This window comes from Festucalex cinctus, chromosome 1 (assembly GCF_051991245.1).
Source record: "Festucalex cinctus isolate MCC-2025b chromosome 1, RoL_Fcin_1.0, whole genome shotgun sequence".
Taxonomy (NCBI): Eukaryota; Metazoa; Chordata; class Actinopteri; order Syngnathiformes; family Syngnathidae; genus Festucalex; species Festucalex cinctus.
In genome coordinates this window covers 20,544,859-20,563,131 of record NC_135411.1, presented here as the reverse complement: position 1 = coordinate 20,563,131, position 18,273 = coordinate 20,544,859, and the positions used below count along the sequence as shown (strand labels likewise).

The 18,273-nt window shown below is 39.2% G+C and overlaps 1 protein-coding gene across 5 annotated transcripts in view; it reads right to left on the bottom strand.

Moving 5' to 3' along the window:
* Positions 1–3,110: 3,110 nt before the first annotated feature.
* The window catches only part of LOC144019158 (chloride channel protein 2-like), a 77,607-nt gene continuing 62,444 nt past the window's right edge, over positions 3,111–18,273 (bottom strand). For all 5 annotated transcript variants that reach the window (XM_077522035.1, XM_077522027.1, XM_077522052.1 and 2 more), the window contains 16 exons: positions 17,702–17,786; positions 16,748–16,849; positions 14,962–15,064; positions 13,696–13,851; positions 12,855–12,924; positions 12,661–12,771; positions 12,124–12,337; positions 10,127–10,260; positions 9,149–9,375; positions 7,689–7,800; positions 7,572–7,618; positions 6,646–6,708; positions 5,299–5,337; positions 5,085–5,189; positions 4,917–5,003; positions 3,111–3,673 (listed from right to left, as the gene is read on the bottom strand). In XM_077522035.1, coding sequence (XP_077378161.1) covers positions 3,200–3,673; positions 4,917–5,003; positions 5,085–5,189; positions 5,299–5,337; positions 6,646–6,708; positions 7,572–7,618; positions 7,689–7,800; positions 9,149–9,375; positions 10,127–10,260; positions 12,124–12,337; positions 12,661–12,771; positions 12,855–12,924; positions 13,696–13,851; positions 14,962–15,064; positions 16,748–16,849; positions 17,702–17,786 — 2,129 coding nt within the window. In that variant the 3' untranslated portion in view covers positions 3,111–3,199. The remainder of the gene's footprint in view (positions 3,674–4,916; positions 5,004–5,084; positions 5,190–5,298; positions 5,338–6,645; positions 6,709–7,571; positions 7,619–7,688; positions 7,801–9,148; positions 9,376–10,126; positions 10,261–12,123; positions 12,338–12,660; positions 12,772–12,854; positions 12,925–13,695; positions 13,852–14,961; positions 15,065–16,747; positions 16,850–17,701; positions 17,787–18,273) is intronic.

Genomic DNA, 18,273 nt, shown 5'->3' with positions numbered 1-18,273 from the left:
TTCTGTTGAATTTAATTTGACGGTTTTTTTTTTGTTTTTGTTTTTTTGGTGGCCTGACACATTTGACATCTCCATCCAATTCTGTGTCAATTTATTGAACTGGTGTTGAGGATATTTGCGAAAATTGCCAACGTGAGCAAAAAATGTGATTCGAACTAACTACTGTAAAATGGCCGACTTCCTGTTGAATTGAAGGAGTTGGTCCCTCATGCTTTTCCGTATGTCCTGTTATGATAAACAATTCCCTCTTTAATTTTTCTTGTCGTTTTCAATTTCTCATCAGCTGGGCAAGCTGTTGCCTGTTGCTACTTTTTCCCAAATAGTCTCAGTAGTGCAACAGAATATGAAATGGCTTCTTCAAATCAAAATGGGCGACTTCCTGGTCCTTGAGATTCCACCCAATTTCCTGTCAATTTGTCAAACTGGTGTCAGGCGCTCAGTTTCTATGAGCAACTACTTGGGTGAGTTTAAAATTCTCACTGCTGTTTGTTGCATGTTGAGGTCCCCAAAAGGAGAATAATTCGCTAAAAGGAAGGATAATGAACCACGATCCCAGCCTGGTAATGAAAGGACGACAAAAAAAGAGCCGAGACAACTTGATTTTTCCTCCCAAGGTGCTTTTTGCTGAAACCAAAATCAGTGGCTCATGTACAAAAACATGTTTCATGAAAAATAACAATGGCTGTTTGACTCTGAACGCATCCTGGCTCTATTTACATTTGCATGGATGTGGTATGTCCAAAAAGCATGTCCAGGCCATATAAAGGGAGAGAGTGTACTACAGACTTATTGCTGAACTAGATACGCTGCCAACCATCTTACATTGAAGTGTGTGCATGTTCTCTTATAGGCCGAGCACTACGTCACATTCTACGATGCAAACAGATTCGTGGCACACGTTGACAGACACGAGAACGAAAATATGGCTCCAAAAAGTGGAAGCGACAAACAATCGCGTCCGTATTTAACAGACGTAGACTCACAATTTGCTCGACAACATTTTGTGTGCTTAGTTACATGATGTCAACACTGCATTCAAGGCCAGGCTGGATTATAGACGTATTGGCCATATAATAGAATATAATTGTGTGCACGTCGCCATATGTTTGTGCGGCGATACAGTGGCAGTTTACACGGTCGTTATGTCGTCGCCGTTATAAAAGCCACAAGAGGCGGCCACTCGAAAGCCAGAGTGATATTTACAGTGTGCTTCAGCACGTATTCCGAGCCCTGTACTTGTACTTGTACTTGTACTTGTAGCGGCAGTTCTCTGCTCAGCCTGGTGGACCTTTTGAAAGCTGCCTTTGTCAGTAAGAAGAAGAGAGGGGATTTCTGGGAGGGGCTAACAAAGACGCAAATGAGGATAAGGGCCACAATGAAAAGAATGGAATACACATGGGGACTCAAGTTAGGATTTTGTAAGAAGTTTCGAGATTATAGTCATACTTTCAAAATTATGGCTGTAGTTTTACTGAAATTAAAGGCCCAGTCTGCCAGATTCACTCAGGAAAATGCACTTTTTAAATACAGGATGTACACACTTTAACTTTCTCTCAGTCTACAAATCTGTGTTTATGTTAATCTTTGGTGGTGATTTCGTCCTAACCCCCCAATGAATTCATTGCACAAAGTAATACAAAAAAAAAATAAAAAAATATTACATTAATTTTGCCATTGTTTTCCCCTCACAGTGTTCCAACTTTAATCTTGCGAAATATGACATTAGTGTCATAATGTAATGTTCTTTTTGTTGTGGCCCTAATAACCTTCAGAGTGGACAAACATAAGACTTTGGAAAAAAATGCTAACATTGTCACATAAAATTCACCCAAGCTGCGATGGCTTGGGTGAATTTGTGAAATCCCTTTTACTGCATTATTAGCCTTTGTTTATTGCATATCCGGTGTGGAACAAGCCAGCACCGCTTTACAAATATATACGTACTGTATTTTATACAGTATACGATAGAACATAGAAGCTGTCATAGGTGAGCCCATTATGGGGAATAGGTAGTTAAACAGCTGTGCTTTCCTCTCCATTTGGGCGCACGCGATTCATTTGTCTGTACAGAAGGAAAGAACACGCACCAGGAAATATTTCAAAGACGCGGGCTGGTGATTCGACAATCATTCATATTCAACATGCACCACCTGTGGCGTCCATAACACTACGGGGATGATGATGTCATCCATGAGACGTGAGACCTACTCCAATATATCTAAACACGTTCATGTCAGTGATTTGAAGCAGGCGTGGGGAACCCTTTTTTGTTTATTTTTTTATTTTTTTATTTTTTATTTTTTATTTTTACACACTGAATGAAGCATACCATTTAATATAAAATATGATGCAAGGATGTAACTCATTTCATGCAATTTTTATATTGGTAGGAATTACTATCGTTAAAATTTCAAGTTGCATAAATGTCAATCATTTTGAAGCATTCGTTCCCAAAAATATCTACAGCTGCATCATAATAAATTGGAATATAGATTCATTTAAAAAGTGAAACTCACATATTTACTAGTCAGTGCAATTTTTCACAATTTAAAAACATAATTTTGAATGTTTTAACTCAAAGAAAACAAAAATTGACTAAAGTTCACCCTGTCAAGAAATTTTAATAAAATCCAAACAATTACAAAAAGTGAGTTTCACTTTTTGAATTGAATAAGTGAAATAAATGCTTTTATTGAGGTGTACCTCTTTATTATGAGTATTTGTAGGTTAAATATTCTGCCATATGGGTTCCCCATTCCTACTGTATGAAAAACCACATCCACATGAGGTATTGTAACAAAATAGAATACGCTGCCCCCTATTGGTCTGGTGTGCAAATACGGATGGCACTTGGAGTAAATTGGCAAAATCAGTGATTCTGAAACTGGGTTTCGCAGACGCCAGGCTTGAAGGTCTGCAATATAATTATATTATATTCTTCTTATTATATTATATCATAATTTCAAATAAATTATGTTTGTGTCATTTGAACTCATTCATTGCTGTGAACGTTTTTGTTTACAAATGTACCAGTCAACGGGCAATCATGGAAGAGGGTCTCACTCCAGATGATTTCACCATAACTGTAGTGACAAAGTGACACCGGTACGTAAAAGTTTGAGAATCACTGATTTTATATATACAGTACAGTGTGGAACAGGTACTGTATATCTACAAATGGAAGAAACGTCAACTTTCATCACTCTGATTGGTCGTCACTGATTTGTCTCACCGACGCTGGTGGTGATTGGTCCCCACTCGGAGGACTCATGCTCCCTCGTGCTGATTGGTCCGGCTCAGGAATTTGTCCCGGCGGTGGCTCAAAGTCGCAACCCAGCTGCGATTCCTCAGTGTGGGTGGGGCTGCAGTCAAAGGTAAAGTCCGATTGGTCCTCGGTGAACGAGGGGCTCTCCTGGAGCTCGGCCTCGCCCGGGCCGGTCGGGTTGGACACGTCGACGGGCATATCCTGGTACGCCACGTCCGGCTGCTCCTCCACTTGGTCCGGGGGTCTGGGTTCCCGCGGCAACGAGAGCCCCCGGTGGCGGATGCACAGCTTGTGGAGCTCCGTGACCTCGGAGATGCTGCTGGTGTTGCCGCTGTCACGGAAACTGGCCAGCGGGGGGCGCACTTTCACGCCGGTCACCGTCACCGAGCCCTCGATGGCCTTGCGGAGCTGGACACGGGTTTTAGTCACATGACAACAAGGCTGAAGAACACACATACTGATAAGCGGCCCGATTTTCAGCACAATTTACCTCTCTTCCGATCAAAGACAGTATTGACCCGATTATTGGATTTTTGTAAAGCATTATCCTGAGTGTGGGATGGTGTGAGTATCCGGTCTGTGGAGTGTTAAGTCATTTACCCTTCCCTATCAACTTGCGAAGTGGTTGTGCCTGAGTCATAAATCTAATTTGAGCATTTTAAATCCCCTTCTGATCAAAGTCAGCAAAGATCCCATTGTGTCTAGAAAAGTTGATCCGACAATCGTAATTGTTAAACATGTTCAATATTTACGATCAGAAATCTTTAGGTGCATCAGTGAATTTATTATGCAGGTTTTTTCCCCCTTGTATGTGTGGTCGTTCTTTCACATTTTATCGGATAACTCATCATCAGTGATTATCCTGTGGTGCGTGGTGTGTCTAGAGTGATTTTCCTCTCCAGTCTGTTTGCAAAATGGTTGTGGCCAACAATCATAAATGTAATTTGAACATTTTACTTCCCTTCTGACCAATGTCAGCAAAGGCCCGATTGTGTCTAAAAATGGTGATCTAACAATCATAAATGTTAAACCTGTTCAGTATTTATGATTGCAAATCCTTATGTGTGTCGGTGAATTTGTTATGCATTTTTATTTTATATTTTTTCTTGTGCGTCGGGGTCTTCCACATCTTATTGGATGTCTCTGAAAGATAATCATGATTGATTATCCTGTGGTGCGTGGTGTGTCGAGAGTGATTTTTCCTCCCCAGTGTGCTGGCCACATGCTTGTGGCTGACAATCGTAAATTTAATTTTAGCACTTTACTCCCCTTCCGATTAAAGTCAGCAAAGATCCGATCAAAAAGGTGATCCGACAATCGTAAATGTTAAACCTGTTCAATATTTACAATCGCAAATCCTTAGGTGTGTCAGTGGATTAATTGTACAGATTTTTTTTGTCTTGTCATGTGGGGCCTTTCCCATTTTATTGGACGTCTAAAAGATAATCTGGAGTGATTATTCTGTGGTGTGGGGTGTGTAGAGGGTGACTTTTCTTCCCCAATCTGCTTGGAAAGTGGTTATGGGCAACCAATCGTAAATGTTAACCCATTCTAATATCCTTTTTTTTTTTTTTTAGGTTCTCACATTTCAAAAATCTGTTCTGATGCTACATATCGTTAGGTGTGTACGCAGCCAAAGAGAAGCACAAACCTCTTTGAGAGAGACGACACCGACCAGACGGCCCATGCTGGTCACGTATGCGTGATCCAGGCCCAGGAGAGAGAAGATGGTGTGGGTCTGCAGAGAGTACAAGATACAAGAATGATGTTGGCGACATAACAAGCTGAGTCCCACACAGTTTAGGTTGGCTGGTGTCACCTTATGAAGCGAGGTTTGCTCCACCAGCTGGAATGGAGCAGGGTCGATCTTGGAGTTCTTAAAATCCAGAGGCTGGTCCAGCTGCTGTTCTTCCCATTCGGTGATCTAAAACCAGAAAGGACACAAAACTAATACTAGTACTACTAATTATAAAACCATAGATTTATCTTAGATTTAGCACCTATTCGGGTTAGGGTAACCCTAACCCCCTCACCTCAGTTGGGCTCATGCAGTCTTCTACTTCAGTTGAGTCCTGATGAAACAAAATGAAAAAATTATATTCACATTACAAACATACAATTGCTAATGCAGCGACACCCCCACTCCAGCACAGGTTGCGGTTTCACGGTCCAATTTGTAACTACTTTCTTCTGTGTGTAATTCCACTCTTGACCATTAGTTGGTGGCATGCTATTTTGTTTGACACAATGAAAAGAATAAGAATTAAAACAGAAAGTATTTCAGTTCATCTTAATTCTTGCTGAAGATTACTGAATGTCAAATCCTCTTCAATCCTGCTTTTTATATCTACAAAAAGTGACAGTTGTTTATAACTTTGGGATGATTTTCCATGTATATTGCGTGATGACAAGTTCATTTGTTTAGAGAAAAACAAAATGTGTTGCACTGTGCAATATTGTTTTTCCATTGCTCTTGCTCTCTTTCAATATATTGTTTAAATGTGTTTATATTGTTTTAAAATGTGTGCTTAAAGGCCATTAAAAATAAATTAAGGGGTGTAAACACTATGTCTAGGGAGTATTCAAATATGGTATTTCTATATTGCGGAGTTCAATTTATTGCAGGGGTGATTTGGAGGGAACCCCCGTAAAGGAGTGAGGATTACTGCAATAGAGATACTTCACTTATTTAGCCCATTATAGCAATACAATTTAATATTTTGTCTATAATTATTTTGATACTTTCATTATTTTTCACATACAATTAGTACCTTTAAAAACACATTTTGCAACTTGCTGTCGACTGAAAATGACATCACAAGGGCTCAGGTAGCCAATCACAGCTCACCTGTTTTCTAGGTTTGGTCATGTGAAGTTCACAAGCTGAGCTGTGATTGGTTACCTGAGCCCTTGTGATGTCATTTTCAATCGACAGCAAGTTGCAAAATATGTTTTTAAAGGTACTTATTGTACATGAACAATAATGAAAATAAATTTATTATGGGCAAAATATTAATGTTTGACTGTCAAAAATGGCTAAATAATTAAAGTGTCCCTTTAATAAGAAACATAACTAGAAAGAACTACATATGTGAATCGAATTGACTCTAAAGACTAAACTTACAGACATGCAATCGTAAATGATAACTCAATATGAGTGCTGTTGATTGGATGCCTATACTGTAGGTTCCCTGTGATTGGCTGACGATCAGTGCTATGGAAAATAGATGGAATGATGAAACACCTAGAAGCAAAAGACAGAACACACATATGCACACACCAGCATTTTGCTCATGCACCACAAGTACTTTGGTCCTCCAGTAGCCGGCCGGGTGTGCCGCAAGGCAACGGTTACCAGGCAACAGACGAGACAATCTTACCGCCATGGAGATCCTCACACGTTTGGGCTTCCTTCTTTCACAAGGGACCGCCCCAGACGGACTCTTCCCACCGGGAGGGAGGGGCCAAAGGATAGTGGACGCAGGTTTTGTTTTGTCCATTTGTCCAACAAGACAGACAACATGAGTGACAAAGGACAGTTTTAGTCAAAAAATAAAAAATAAAGTCTCCTCAAATTGCGCCACAGTGTGTGACCTCAAAGTTTGAGAGCAGTTTCAAATTAGAGTTAGGGTTTCAAGGTAGGATTTCATAAAATTATTATTTCAAATTAGGGTTTCAAACTAGGGTTAGGGTTTTAAAATAGTGCATTAAACTAGGGTTATGTTTCAAATTATGATCTCAAACTAGTATTAGGGTTTCAAAATAGTGTACTACTCATGATTATTGCATCAAATTAGGATTTCAAACTAGGGTTAGGGTTTCAAATTAGGGCTTTAACCTTAGGGTAAACCCACAGATTTCAAATTAGGGTTTAAAAGTAGAGTTAGGGTTTCAAATTGGGGGTTTTAAAAATAGGAGCAGTGTTTCAAATTAGGGTTTAAAATAGAAGTGGGGTTTTAAATGAGGGTTTGAACTCAGAGTTAGGATCTCAAATTAGGGTCTAAAAATAGGAGCACGGTTTGAAATTACTGTTTTAAAATAGGGTTGGGTTTCAAATTCGGGTTTAAAATTAGGCTCCAAATTGAGGTTTAAAACATGGAGTAATGTTTCAAATTAGTGTTCTGAAGTAGGGTAAGGGTTTCAAATCAGGAGCAGGGTTTCAAAGTTTCAAAATAGGGTTTAAAATTGGGGTTAGTGTTTCAAAATAAGGTTAGGGTTTCAAGTCAAGGTCTCAAAGTGGGATTGGTTTTTCAAAACAGGGTTAGATGTGGAACAAGTGAGTCGCTGTCACTTTTTTTGTTCTAACCTCTTGCATCTCCTTGTCTCGTTCAGCACAGGAAAGCATCTGAGAGCCTTTGAGGGAAAAGACACAATCAGATTTTCCCATTTCAGACTCGATGTGATTCACGCGGCGGCGACGTACCATCGGGCGAGTCGGCGTCGCTGACGGCCGGCGTGCTTTTGAGCGCCGATTTGAGAGGACGGCGAACGTTGGAGACGGCCGGGCCGAAGGAGGACGACTCCTCTGTGGAGATCTGGACGGAAGACCAATTAACAAAAGGGAAGCGCACACACCCACAACATGCACATGCACATGCACGCATAAAAAAAGGAGGACATGCAAATGGACAGGAGACAGCACGGGTAAGGGCACAGACCACAAGAGACACACAAGACAAGCGCGTTAATGTCAACTGGCACGACATTTGAACACTTTACAATACGGATGAAAGCAACTCGGGCCCCGGACAACTAATAATAATAAAACTATTTTATTTTTGGTCCCTTAAAGCTTGCAACAGTCAAGATATGAATTATAGGCCGAATATTTAACTGTTTTTCAATACTTTTTTTTTTCTAGGAATTGTTCAACTTTACAACAGAGAGAACATTTTATTGGGTAAAGGGAATATTTAAACATCATTATCTTTGCCTGAGTTTGTGTTAAAAAAATAAAAATAAAAATAAAAAAAGGAAACGCCATCGGCCATTTGATCCGTTGGGTCCTCCTCGTAACCTAAAACACTTGTATCTCAAATCATCCCCTTTGAAGTGAATGGAAATGCAATTAATCCATTCAAGCGTCCTTTAAAAACACACATAAATGTTTGTAATGTGTTTTTTAATCATAAAAATACTCTATAATACTGTACTTTACAAAAACAAACAGTAAAATAATAAATAGAATGGAAAGAAATTAAATAGTTTTCGCCACGTTTTTTGCATCAATTCAATGGAACGTTGTGCTGCTCCTTATGGAGAAAACACCTTGGCCACCTGGGGGCACTATAGTACAGACGTAGAAGCGTGCAATAAAAAGTTTACCAACTACGTGATTAGTTATCTGCAGTAATATTTGACTTTTCGCTAAATTGGTTCTAAAAACGTGACACCACGTTAGCAATGAGTTAGCGATTTTACGGAAAAGTTAAAACAATGTCATATATCTCAAAACAATGTTCAGGACAGACCAAAATTACCGAAAGAAGAAACAGCACTGAAGTCTTGAATGTTAGATTAGCTCACTTGGCAGGACGATGAAAATATGTGTCACTATCATTTGTTTTGATCTTGGAACTGATATTGTGTTCATTTATACTTCAATTTTGTTGCGGTGCAACAATACCAAGCTGAGAATGAAGTGAATAACCCATTTGAAAGACAGCCACAACGATAATTGTGATAAGTAATATTCATCACGAGCTTACACCCATTAAGCACTTACCACCACGGTGTTGCACATGCTGCATCTGTGCCTTTACCTCCTGCTACATGCAGCTCACATGCTGTGCCTTAAGTCTATTCCCCAACCCGTGTCAGGAGTCAGGCTCCGCCCCCGGACCCGCCCTCACTCTCGAACCCCCGCCCCGGACGCCTTCACACCTCTTGGGTGCTCACCAGGAAGCGAACCCCTTGATGAGCGTTGGCGCCGCGCGGAGATGTGGGGGCGCTGTCGCTCGTCAGGCTGGTGAGGCTGGTCAGGTTGTCGTTGGCGTCGCTGTCCAGGACCAGCTGGCGCAGGTGGGCCAGGCGCCGCTGGCGACTCAGCTGCAGCGAGAGCAGAGACTGCAGCTGAAGCTTCTCGATGGAGCCCAGGAGGATCATAGAGTCTGGATGGAGATTGGCCAAGGGGATGTCACATGGTCTTGTATGACATTAAAACACTTACAGTCCCTGGAAAATATGTTGTCTAATTATTTTTACACTGCAACAACGAGGCGCTCTAAAGAGGCCACTCAAGCCTGAAGAAGCTACGGCACACATTATGGCTGTCAAGTTGGACTAAAATCAAAAAACAAACATTACTCCCGTCCCCGCTATCCTGCATTTCTCTGTGTGTCATGCGTGCACTCACAGCCAATAACGGGGCGCTCTAAAGGGTGAGGGTAACCCTAAGCCTAATGCCAGCCAAAAGCTCCGGTCCACATTCTGGCTGTCAAGTAAAAACTTGAATTAAAACAACAACAAAAAAAGTTTCCATTTACTCCTCGCTCCTTTTTGAAGTTTTAACTGTTGACATGTAAACAAATCCAACCACAAACATACTGTAGGTATCCAACTCAAGACCCAGGGACCAGATCTGGACTGTGGAAGCTAATCCTGTGAGTCAACTTGAATGATTCGTGCTAAAATCTCTACCAAAATTTCTCAATTTTATATGTAGAAATAATAACAGAGACACTGCAAGCAATTTTCGTTACCAAGCCTCCTTTTACAGTAACTTGAATAATGGTTGAACAAACTACAGTATTATACTTTTCAAAACTAGTTGTGTATTTAAAAAAAAAATAAAAAATTGATTTAATTGATTGAAATTGTGAAACAAAAAGAAACATGCATAATATTATCGTCCTTCCTTACCTCGAGATTCAACCAAGGCCAGCGTCTTGAGCTGACCGGTCAGCAGCATCTCCTGCAGCTCGCGATACGATGAGGTGAGAGTGATGAAGCGCACGTCCCGCACCATGATGTCCTCCACGCGGATATTATACTTCCTGCAACATGCAGGGGAAGAGACCAGATTAGAACACGAGGAAAAGACCACAACAAAATATTGTGGCAGAAGGATTAGGGGAATCTGAATTTCGATTTAGCATTCTCTACTCCCTAATCACTATATAAGAATTTTTTTAGCAACTGACCAATGAAATCGGATGATTTTTCTTTTCCTTTTGCAGATTTTTCAGTCTGTTGCAAAGTTAAATAAATACTAAAGGACAAAGCATTGTAAAACAGTTCCAGAGAGACCAAAAAAGTCATTATTGTAGTAATTATAATGAACTCATGCCCTGCGATTGGCTGGCAACCAGTTCAGGGTATACCTCGCCTAGTGCCTGCAGCCAGCTGGGATAGGCTCCAGCCTAACCCAGCTGGCTGGACCCAGCTGGATCCTTCGACCCTTTTGAGGAGTAGAGAAAATGGATGGATGGATAATTAAGTCTTTCACTCCCAGCCATTTTCACTGAAGCAACCCTCTTCGCACCCGGCTGTTTTATTGGATTTTGACTGATTTTACAAGGCCCACAGAATATTGGTTCATTTTCCAATAAAAACATGGAGCCTACCAAAAGAAAGATTCTCTTCTTTCATCAGGAAAAAAGCTATATTCCAATCCGTTTTCATTTTGCAGCAATTAGCATTAGAATATAGCTAGCTTTCATTATTATTCACAAATCTGTTGAGAATTATGAGTAATAGACCTTTTTTTCAGCATGGCCCTGGTTGATCTCTTTTACTCTTCCGCCACCTGCTGGCCGTTTTTCTAATTACTACCAGTTTTTTCACTCGTTCACTGCAGTTGAGAGGCTGCATCAAAGCCTTCTGTATGCTCTAGCACTAAAAAAAAATAAAAAAAATAAAACAATAAAAAAATAATTAAAAAAAGTAAAGTAAAAAAAAGTATGAATACGTGTTTGGGGCACTTAAAACATTTAAAATAGAATGTATTCATACGTTTTGTGGAGCAAATTAGTTAATCGGTCAATTAATCATTTATCGGAATTTTGTTCGTGAAAGCATGCAGAAATCTGAGAATATTTACTGACGAGAGGGTTAGTGTACACTGTACAGGGTATATATAATAGGGATGTAACGATATTCAAACATCACGGTACGATATTATCAAGATATGAAGGTCACGATACGATAATTATCACGATATTGTGGGGGAGTTGACGATATTTAAATAAGATCACAATATTGTAAAAAAAAAAAAATAGCTCATACTAAAAAAACACAATATTGTGCTGTTGTACATAACAGCAATGCATATAAACCACCTACAATAACAATATTGAGGCACTTACTTACGAATGCAAGCACACATTGATCGCTTCACAAGCAAATTTGGTTCCCCTTCATCTAACAATTAGCATAGTTTTTAAACATAGAAGGACAAAACAGCCCTAATGAAAATTAAATTGCACTAATAAACTAGCCACTAGAGGGTGATAGAACTGCACAAATGGAAATCAATCTGACTTTTTTAACAGATGTGTTCCTTTTAAATATTGTGAACATGATGACGACGATATTGTGGCAATTTCAATATCACAATATTGCCAATATCGTTACATCCCTAATATATAACCCATTTGAAATTAAAATGTTCTGTAAATGATTCATTGATTATCAAAATAATTGGTTAATTTGATAATCTCTAATTTACCTCTAATTTACTACGTAGTTAACGTCTCAATTAGACTGCTTTCCTGCTAGTGACCACAGATTGTTGATTACTTTTTCAAAATGGAGGGTGATAAGTTACCATTACTCACTACACTGTACATCTGAACAGCTATCCAAAATGGCCACCTCACTATCCAGATCACTTTATAGAACTCAGCCTGGAGACTCACTCGTGATGGCCCATGCCCAACTCGGGAAGATATGGCAGCTTCTTGATGCGGATGATGGAGTCGTACAGCGACGGCTGGAGCGCCTGGGCCACGGCGTTGGCCAGGATCACCGCGATCATCACGGGCAGGATGTGCGAGATCTGACCGGTCAGCTCGAAGACGATGACCGCCGTGGACACGGTGTGGGTGACGGCCCCTGACAGAGCCGCAGCACCTGCGTAAGGAAGGGAAAAAATAAGACAAAAAAATAAAGAAAAGAAAATCAAATATTTGTGGAAAGTAACACATTTTTTTTTTTTTTGTTATTTTCCGGGTCAAATGGGAAAGATGGACAGCTTTGTGCTGAGACCATAGCGATTTTATCTACAAAGCATTTTCTACTTTATGGTCTGCCCGCGATGTAATGTTGTACCTAAGCGGGATCAATTTTAATCAGTCACGTCCCATAAGCTGTGACGAAGTGATAAAAATGGCAGCAGATTGCAAATTGATTCCTGAAAATTGACTATGAAGCCAAATTAGCTCCAAGATGCTCACCCACGACGGCATAACCGCCGGGAACTATGGGATAGACGCTGCCGTCGGCATGGATACCATCAGGAAACATGGCAGCCATGATCTCCCCAACCAGTCTGCCAAATGCTGCACCTAACAATCGCACACGTTCACAACATGACGCTTTTTCAAAGTCCTGTTAGAAAGAAAAATCATTTACGCAAGCATGGACTCACCAATGAGGAAAACAGGCATGAAGGCCCCACACGGGACGGGCATGGTGGTGGCCACGGCCGACATCCAGAACTGAGAGTGGACATATGGAAAATTGACTTTTTAGATGGAGAGTTTTTGTCTCAAGTTGCGAACAAAAATTTGAGGTTTCAAACAATTGTTCAAACAAGAAGCTATTGCCACTCACAGTTGAAGTTAACCTTCAAACTAAACATAAAATAAAGAATTATCTTTATTTTACTTTGTTTTATTTTTCTATTTTATATATTTTATATTACTATTTACTTTTCTCTCTTTTTTTAATTACTTTATTTTTACTTATTGTATTTATTTATCCAAACCACATTAACTTTGTCGTACAAAAGTCCACCAGCTGAATGATATCATCTGCCAAAAACTTGCAATGCTCTTCTTCTGTTTCACTGACATTTGTCTGTAAGTAATATTCTGCCCTCTGGTGGCCAAAGCACCCCCAACAATAATGCATAAACTGTTATAGCTTGATAATACTCTTTTTTTTTTAAATGCAATTATTGTATGTTAATTATGATTGTACAATGTAGCTGTATTTTTCTTAAAAAATATATCACAAAAAACGTTTTCTGGGGGTGCTGAAAACTGTTCAGCTGATTGTGGTTCGCACTGTTGTAAGCCCAAAGGCAGTTGACAGAAATATAACGGCAAAAAAAAAAAGAAAAAAAGATGGCTTCATCTTCTTAAATCTCATTCCACAAATGTAACATTAATCAGAATACCATCTTTAGGCTAGTGGGGGCAAATGTTGAGTTCTCTTTTAAATGACTTAAGAACTGTTTTAGATAAAAGAGTTGATCTGGAAGGCACCTTCATGACGATGAAGAGGACGAGCGTGATGAAGACGTTGACCTGGGGGTGCTTCCAGGCGTGGTGGTGGCTGATGTAGTCAAACTCCTCGGCCACACCCTGGCGGCACCACGTGCGGTTGTCGAACAGCGCCACCAACGACTCGTGCTGTGTCAGCTGAGTGAGGTCACAAACACATTCTTGCACATTTTATGTAACGTCGCAACCACAATCCCAAATGGAATGGAATGTCATTTTTGTCCTTTAAATTCTATACAACGGCCAATAATGACAACATTGGGTATTCTAAAAAAAAAAAATAAAAGAATTTTTTTTATTTATTATTATTATTATTTCATGTTTTCATCATAGGGTGCAAGATTGTAAGGGAAAAACATTAAAAAAAATACATAATTGGCCAATTTTTCATATTTTTTATATATTATAAACTAGTTAGTAAAATGGCAATAAATCATTTTATTATTTTTAATTAATTTTTATTATTATTATTTTATTATTAAATTAAACTATCTATCCACATTTTTAACACAATTTTATTTACTGATTTGCATAAATAATTGTTCAATTAACAGAGAAATGATAGTAAAATATTAAAATGATTCTTTACAAATTGAACTGATAAATAAAACCTAAAAAAAAATCTGAATGATAATTTTATTATCAAATAAACCATTTTAAAATTTTCCACCCATCTTAAATGTCTAATTGGTTTTCCTAAATAATTGGTTAATTAGTTAAATTATTGCAAAAATAAAATTTGAATGAATTATTACTGATCATTAAAACTATTTTTCAGCATTAAATAAATACAATTTTCATGCATATGTAAATGAACTACAATGATTATGAAAGGAAATTAATTAACATCGCATCAATCTAAATAGTTTTATACAATTTTAATTATATTAAATGATGGGTTAAATAACTGTATTTCATAGAAAAGTAATTAATGAATAATTGGATAATGAATTATTACCATTATTACATTATTTTATTCATTTATTTAACCTTTATTGCAATGCTTACTTTGCTGCAGATGGAATTATACCTTTTTTCTTTCTTTCTTTTTTTACATTTTATTTTTTACCTCATTTACCGATGACTTGTTTCATGTGTCCATTTTATAAATCAAACATGAAGCCCTTGAGCACAAATGTTTGTACAATTGACAATGCAGTTGATATTAGGTCATTTTAAAATGGTAATCAATCATTCAAAAAAAAAAACAAAAAAAAACAAAACAAAACAAAACACCGGCATCCTCACCTGGCCCGCCATGAACTGCCCGAAGCCCGGCGGGAACGTGAGTGTGGACACCAGCAGGGTGACGAGCGCCGGATACGCCAAACGCCTGACAGGAAGAGACGGGCTACGGGGTCATTAATGGGTGCGATCGGCATCCAGACGGGGTGAGATTTTTATTTTTCAAGTGCAGGTGGTGAGGGAGCAGCGTCCACAAATAGCGTCTGTGTGATGTGTGAGACTAACTGACCCAATTAACACGCCGTCAGGCCAATTTTAAGCACAAGTCCGGGGCCACTGAGCGCAATTTTTAGCCCTCAGCAGCATATTTAAACCTCAATCGATTTCAATGTGGCTTCTATTCATGCAACTCCAGAAAAAATATTTTTAAAATCAAGTCCAGTCTACACACGGCTGCCGTATGTGAACATGACGCAAGCGGGGTACACACATACCAACTTTAAACATTTCACTGATTTTTAAAATATGAGTGAGACCATGCGGCGAGAATAAAAGGGCACGTGTTCTTCCTGCTCTTATTATAGTAAGTGGTGTACAGTACTCGAAGTAACTAACACAGCACACCACACACACATGAATCCCCACTCACATAATCATAAATGTTGAACATGTTGGCCCATTTTTTTTAGCATATTGGGGAGGGGGGGAATCACTTAACATAGCCCACACCACAGGACAATCGCTTGGGATCATTTTTAGAGACACCAGTGTCAGGTTTACCAGTTTGACATTTATTAAACATGACACAAAAAGGAGGGAAGACACTCACTCACATAATCGAGCCTTTGATGACATATCAGAAGAGTCATAATATGGTTAAATATGGCCTGATTATCGGTGTTTATGAATTTGGACGGCTATCATGCAGTTTAATGACACAATCAGAGTCCATAGTTCGGCCTAGCTCTGTGTTTACCCTACACATCGTCAATATTGAACAGGTTTAACATTAACGATAGGCAACTCACGGGTTTTTTGTCTGAGAAAAAACAAACAAAAAAAACCCCCCAAAAAAACACACAACACAACCCACACCACAGGACAATCGCTTGGGATAATCTTTTAGAGACACCCGATAATCGAGCCTTTGGTGACTTAGATCAGAAGCATGATAACGTGGTTAAATATGGCCTGATTATCGGTGTTTATGGATTTGGACGGCTATCATGCAGTTTCATGACACAATCAGAATCCATAGTTCGACCTAGCTCTGTGTTTACCATACACATCGTCAATATTGAACAGATTTAACATTAACGATAGGCAACTCACATTTTTTTCTGAGGAAAAAATATTTTCACACTGAACACACACCGCACCATCACTCAGGATTATTTTTTAGTCATCTGATAATCTGACTTTTGCCGACTTTGATGAGAATCAATCATTGTTGAATCAGTCAGCCGAGGACAGATTATCAGACGTCTCAAAATGATTATTCTGTGGTGTGTACTGTGTTAAAAGTGATTTATTCCCCCCCTGAACTGCTAGTAAAATTGTTGTAGTGGATAATCGTGACTGCTGTGCCTGTTCAGTATCTACGATTACCTCATGTTAGGACCTCTCGCGCTAAAAATCTGTTAAGATGTTAAAAATTGCCGTGAGTCCCCAGTTTGAAAACACGTTGTTACGTTGATTGATGATCTTGTTATAAAACAATTAGGTTCTGTCTCTGATAAAGCTGAGTAATCCCTGGCGTCTGGACGACATGCTGCTTTGTGCCGGTTAAACAATTAGGGGCCTGGTGTGAGGGTGACACTCGATTGCGTGTAAAGGATGAGATACTTACTTCCTCAGCAAGAGCTTGTTAATGGTCTTCTGCTTCCTCATGCACTCCACGATGAGTCGGTTCAGGTAGACAAAAAGGGCGCCGCCGAAACCGCAGGCGATCCTGAAACACAACACAAATGATATCCGGCACTCCTTGACTCCTCTTTGTGTGCATTAATACTTGTTATTATTTATTGGTATACAGGGATTGGTACCCTGTTGCTACTAATGTAATTGATCCACTCCCTTAAAAATGATTATAATTGTCTATATTAATAGTTTAAACCACATAAAAACACAAATTATGATCCAAAAACATTTTAATGCCATTTTAAAATCATCTTACATCATTACCCTTTAAAACCAAATGGCTTACAAATGATTTTGAGAATTTTTGTGCACTCTTTGAAAATGAGAGAGCCACTGCCACCTACTATAGTGGATGTGCAATTGCACTTCATTCTAGTTTGGGGGGGGGGGAACATGTTCATTGAGGTCTGCTCTAAGTTGAAGTTTACTATAAAACTGACACATAAAACAAAGGAGAATTAAATATTATATAATTAAACACTCAAATGTTACACCAAACCATGTATTTTCATCTATCAAAAAGTTCTGTTGCAGGATAATGTACAACGAAACTGAAGGCGCACAACTCTATATTTAGACATGCCTTTATACAGTAAAAAAGAAATAAATTGTTTCTAAAAAATATGCGATATAGAAAGGTCGTAAACAGCGAACCGTGATACAGAGAACGAACGTTATATTGAAAAAGACAACTGTGTAAAATGGAGTAAACCAGCGGGGAAAAAAGTTAATTTCATGCCCGGCTCATCAAACACAAATCGAGTCAACTCGACAGGAATGCAAATGAGGACGCTGCAAGGAAGGAAACGTCCTTCGCCAGCCCAAGTGGCAAAGAGCTCGGGGATCAGCTGAAGCGAGCACGACTCCCAAGGCAAGCACTCACCCCAGGATGGCGAAGGCCGGCAGCTCCTGAAGGTCGAAGGGGAAGTCTAGACGGAAGCGAGTCTTAAAGAGAGCAGTGATGGTCTCTGAGGGAAAACAAATGAGGCTCGTCAACACCACCTCCATTATAAAATCCAGTTCAAGTTGGTGAAACAATCTGACTTCAGAGCAGTCCTTCTCAAATATTGGGGGTGCTGTGTGATATCAGGGTGGGTGCGTGGGACCCTGTTTTGCTGTACTGGAATAAAGTGCAACTGCACATCCACTACAGTAGGTGGCAGTAGTGCTCACATGTACTATTTTTTTCAGGCAAATTGATGCACTTCAAATCTTTTCTGGTACAGACTGAGAACAATCTTAATATATATTTCTTTCTTTTATGTTTCCTTGAATGTTAACAAGGATACAGGGTTATGCAGAAGTGATAAATAAAATGAAATAAAGCGAAAGAAAGAAAGAAAGAAAGAAAGAAAGAAAGAAAGAAAGAAAGAAAGAAAGAAAGAAAGAAAGAAAGAAAGAAAGAAAGAAAGAAAGAAAGAAAGCATAACTTTTTTTTTTTTTGCCACATTTTTT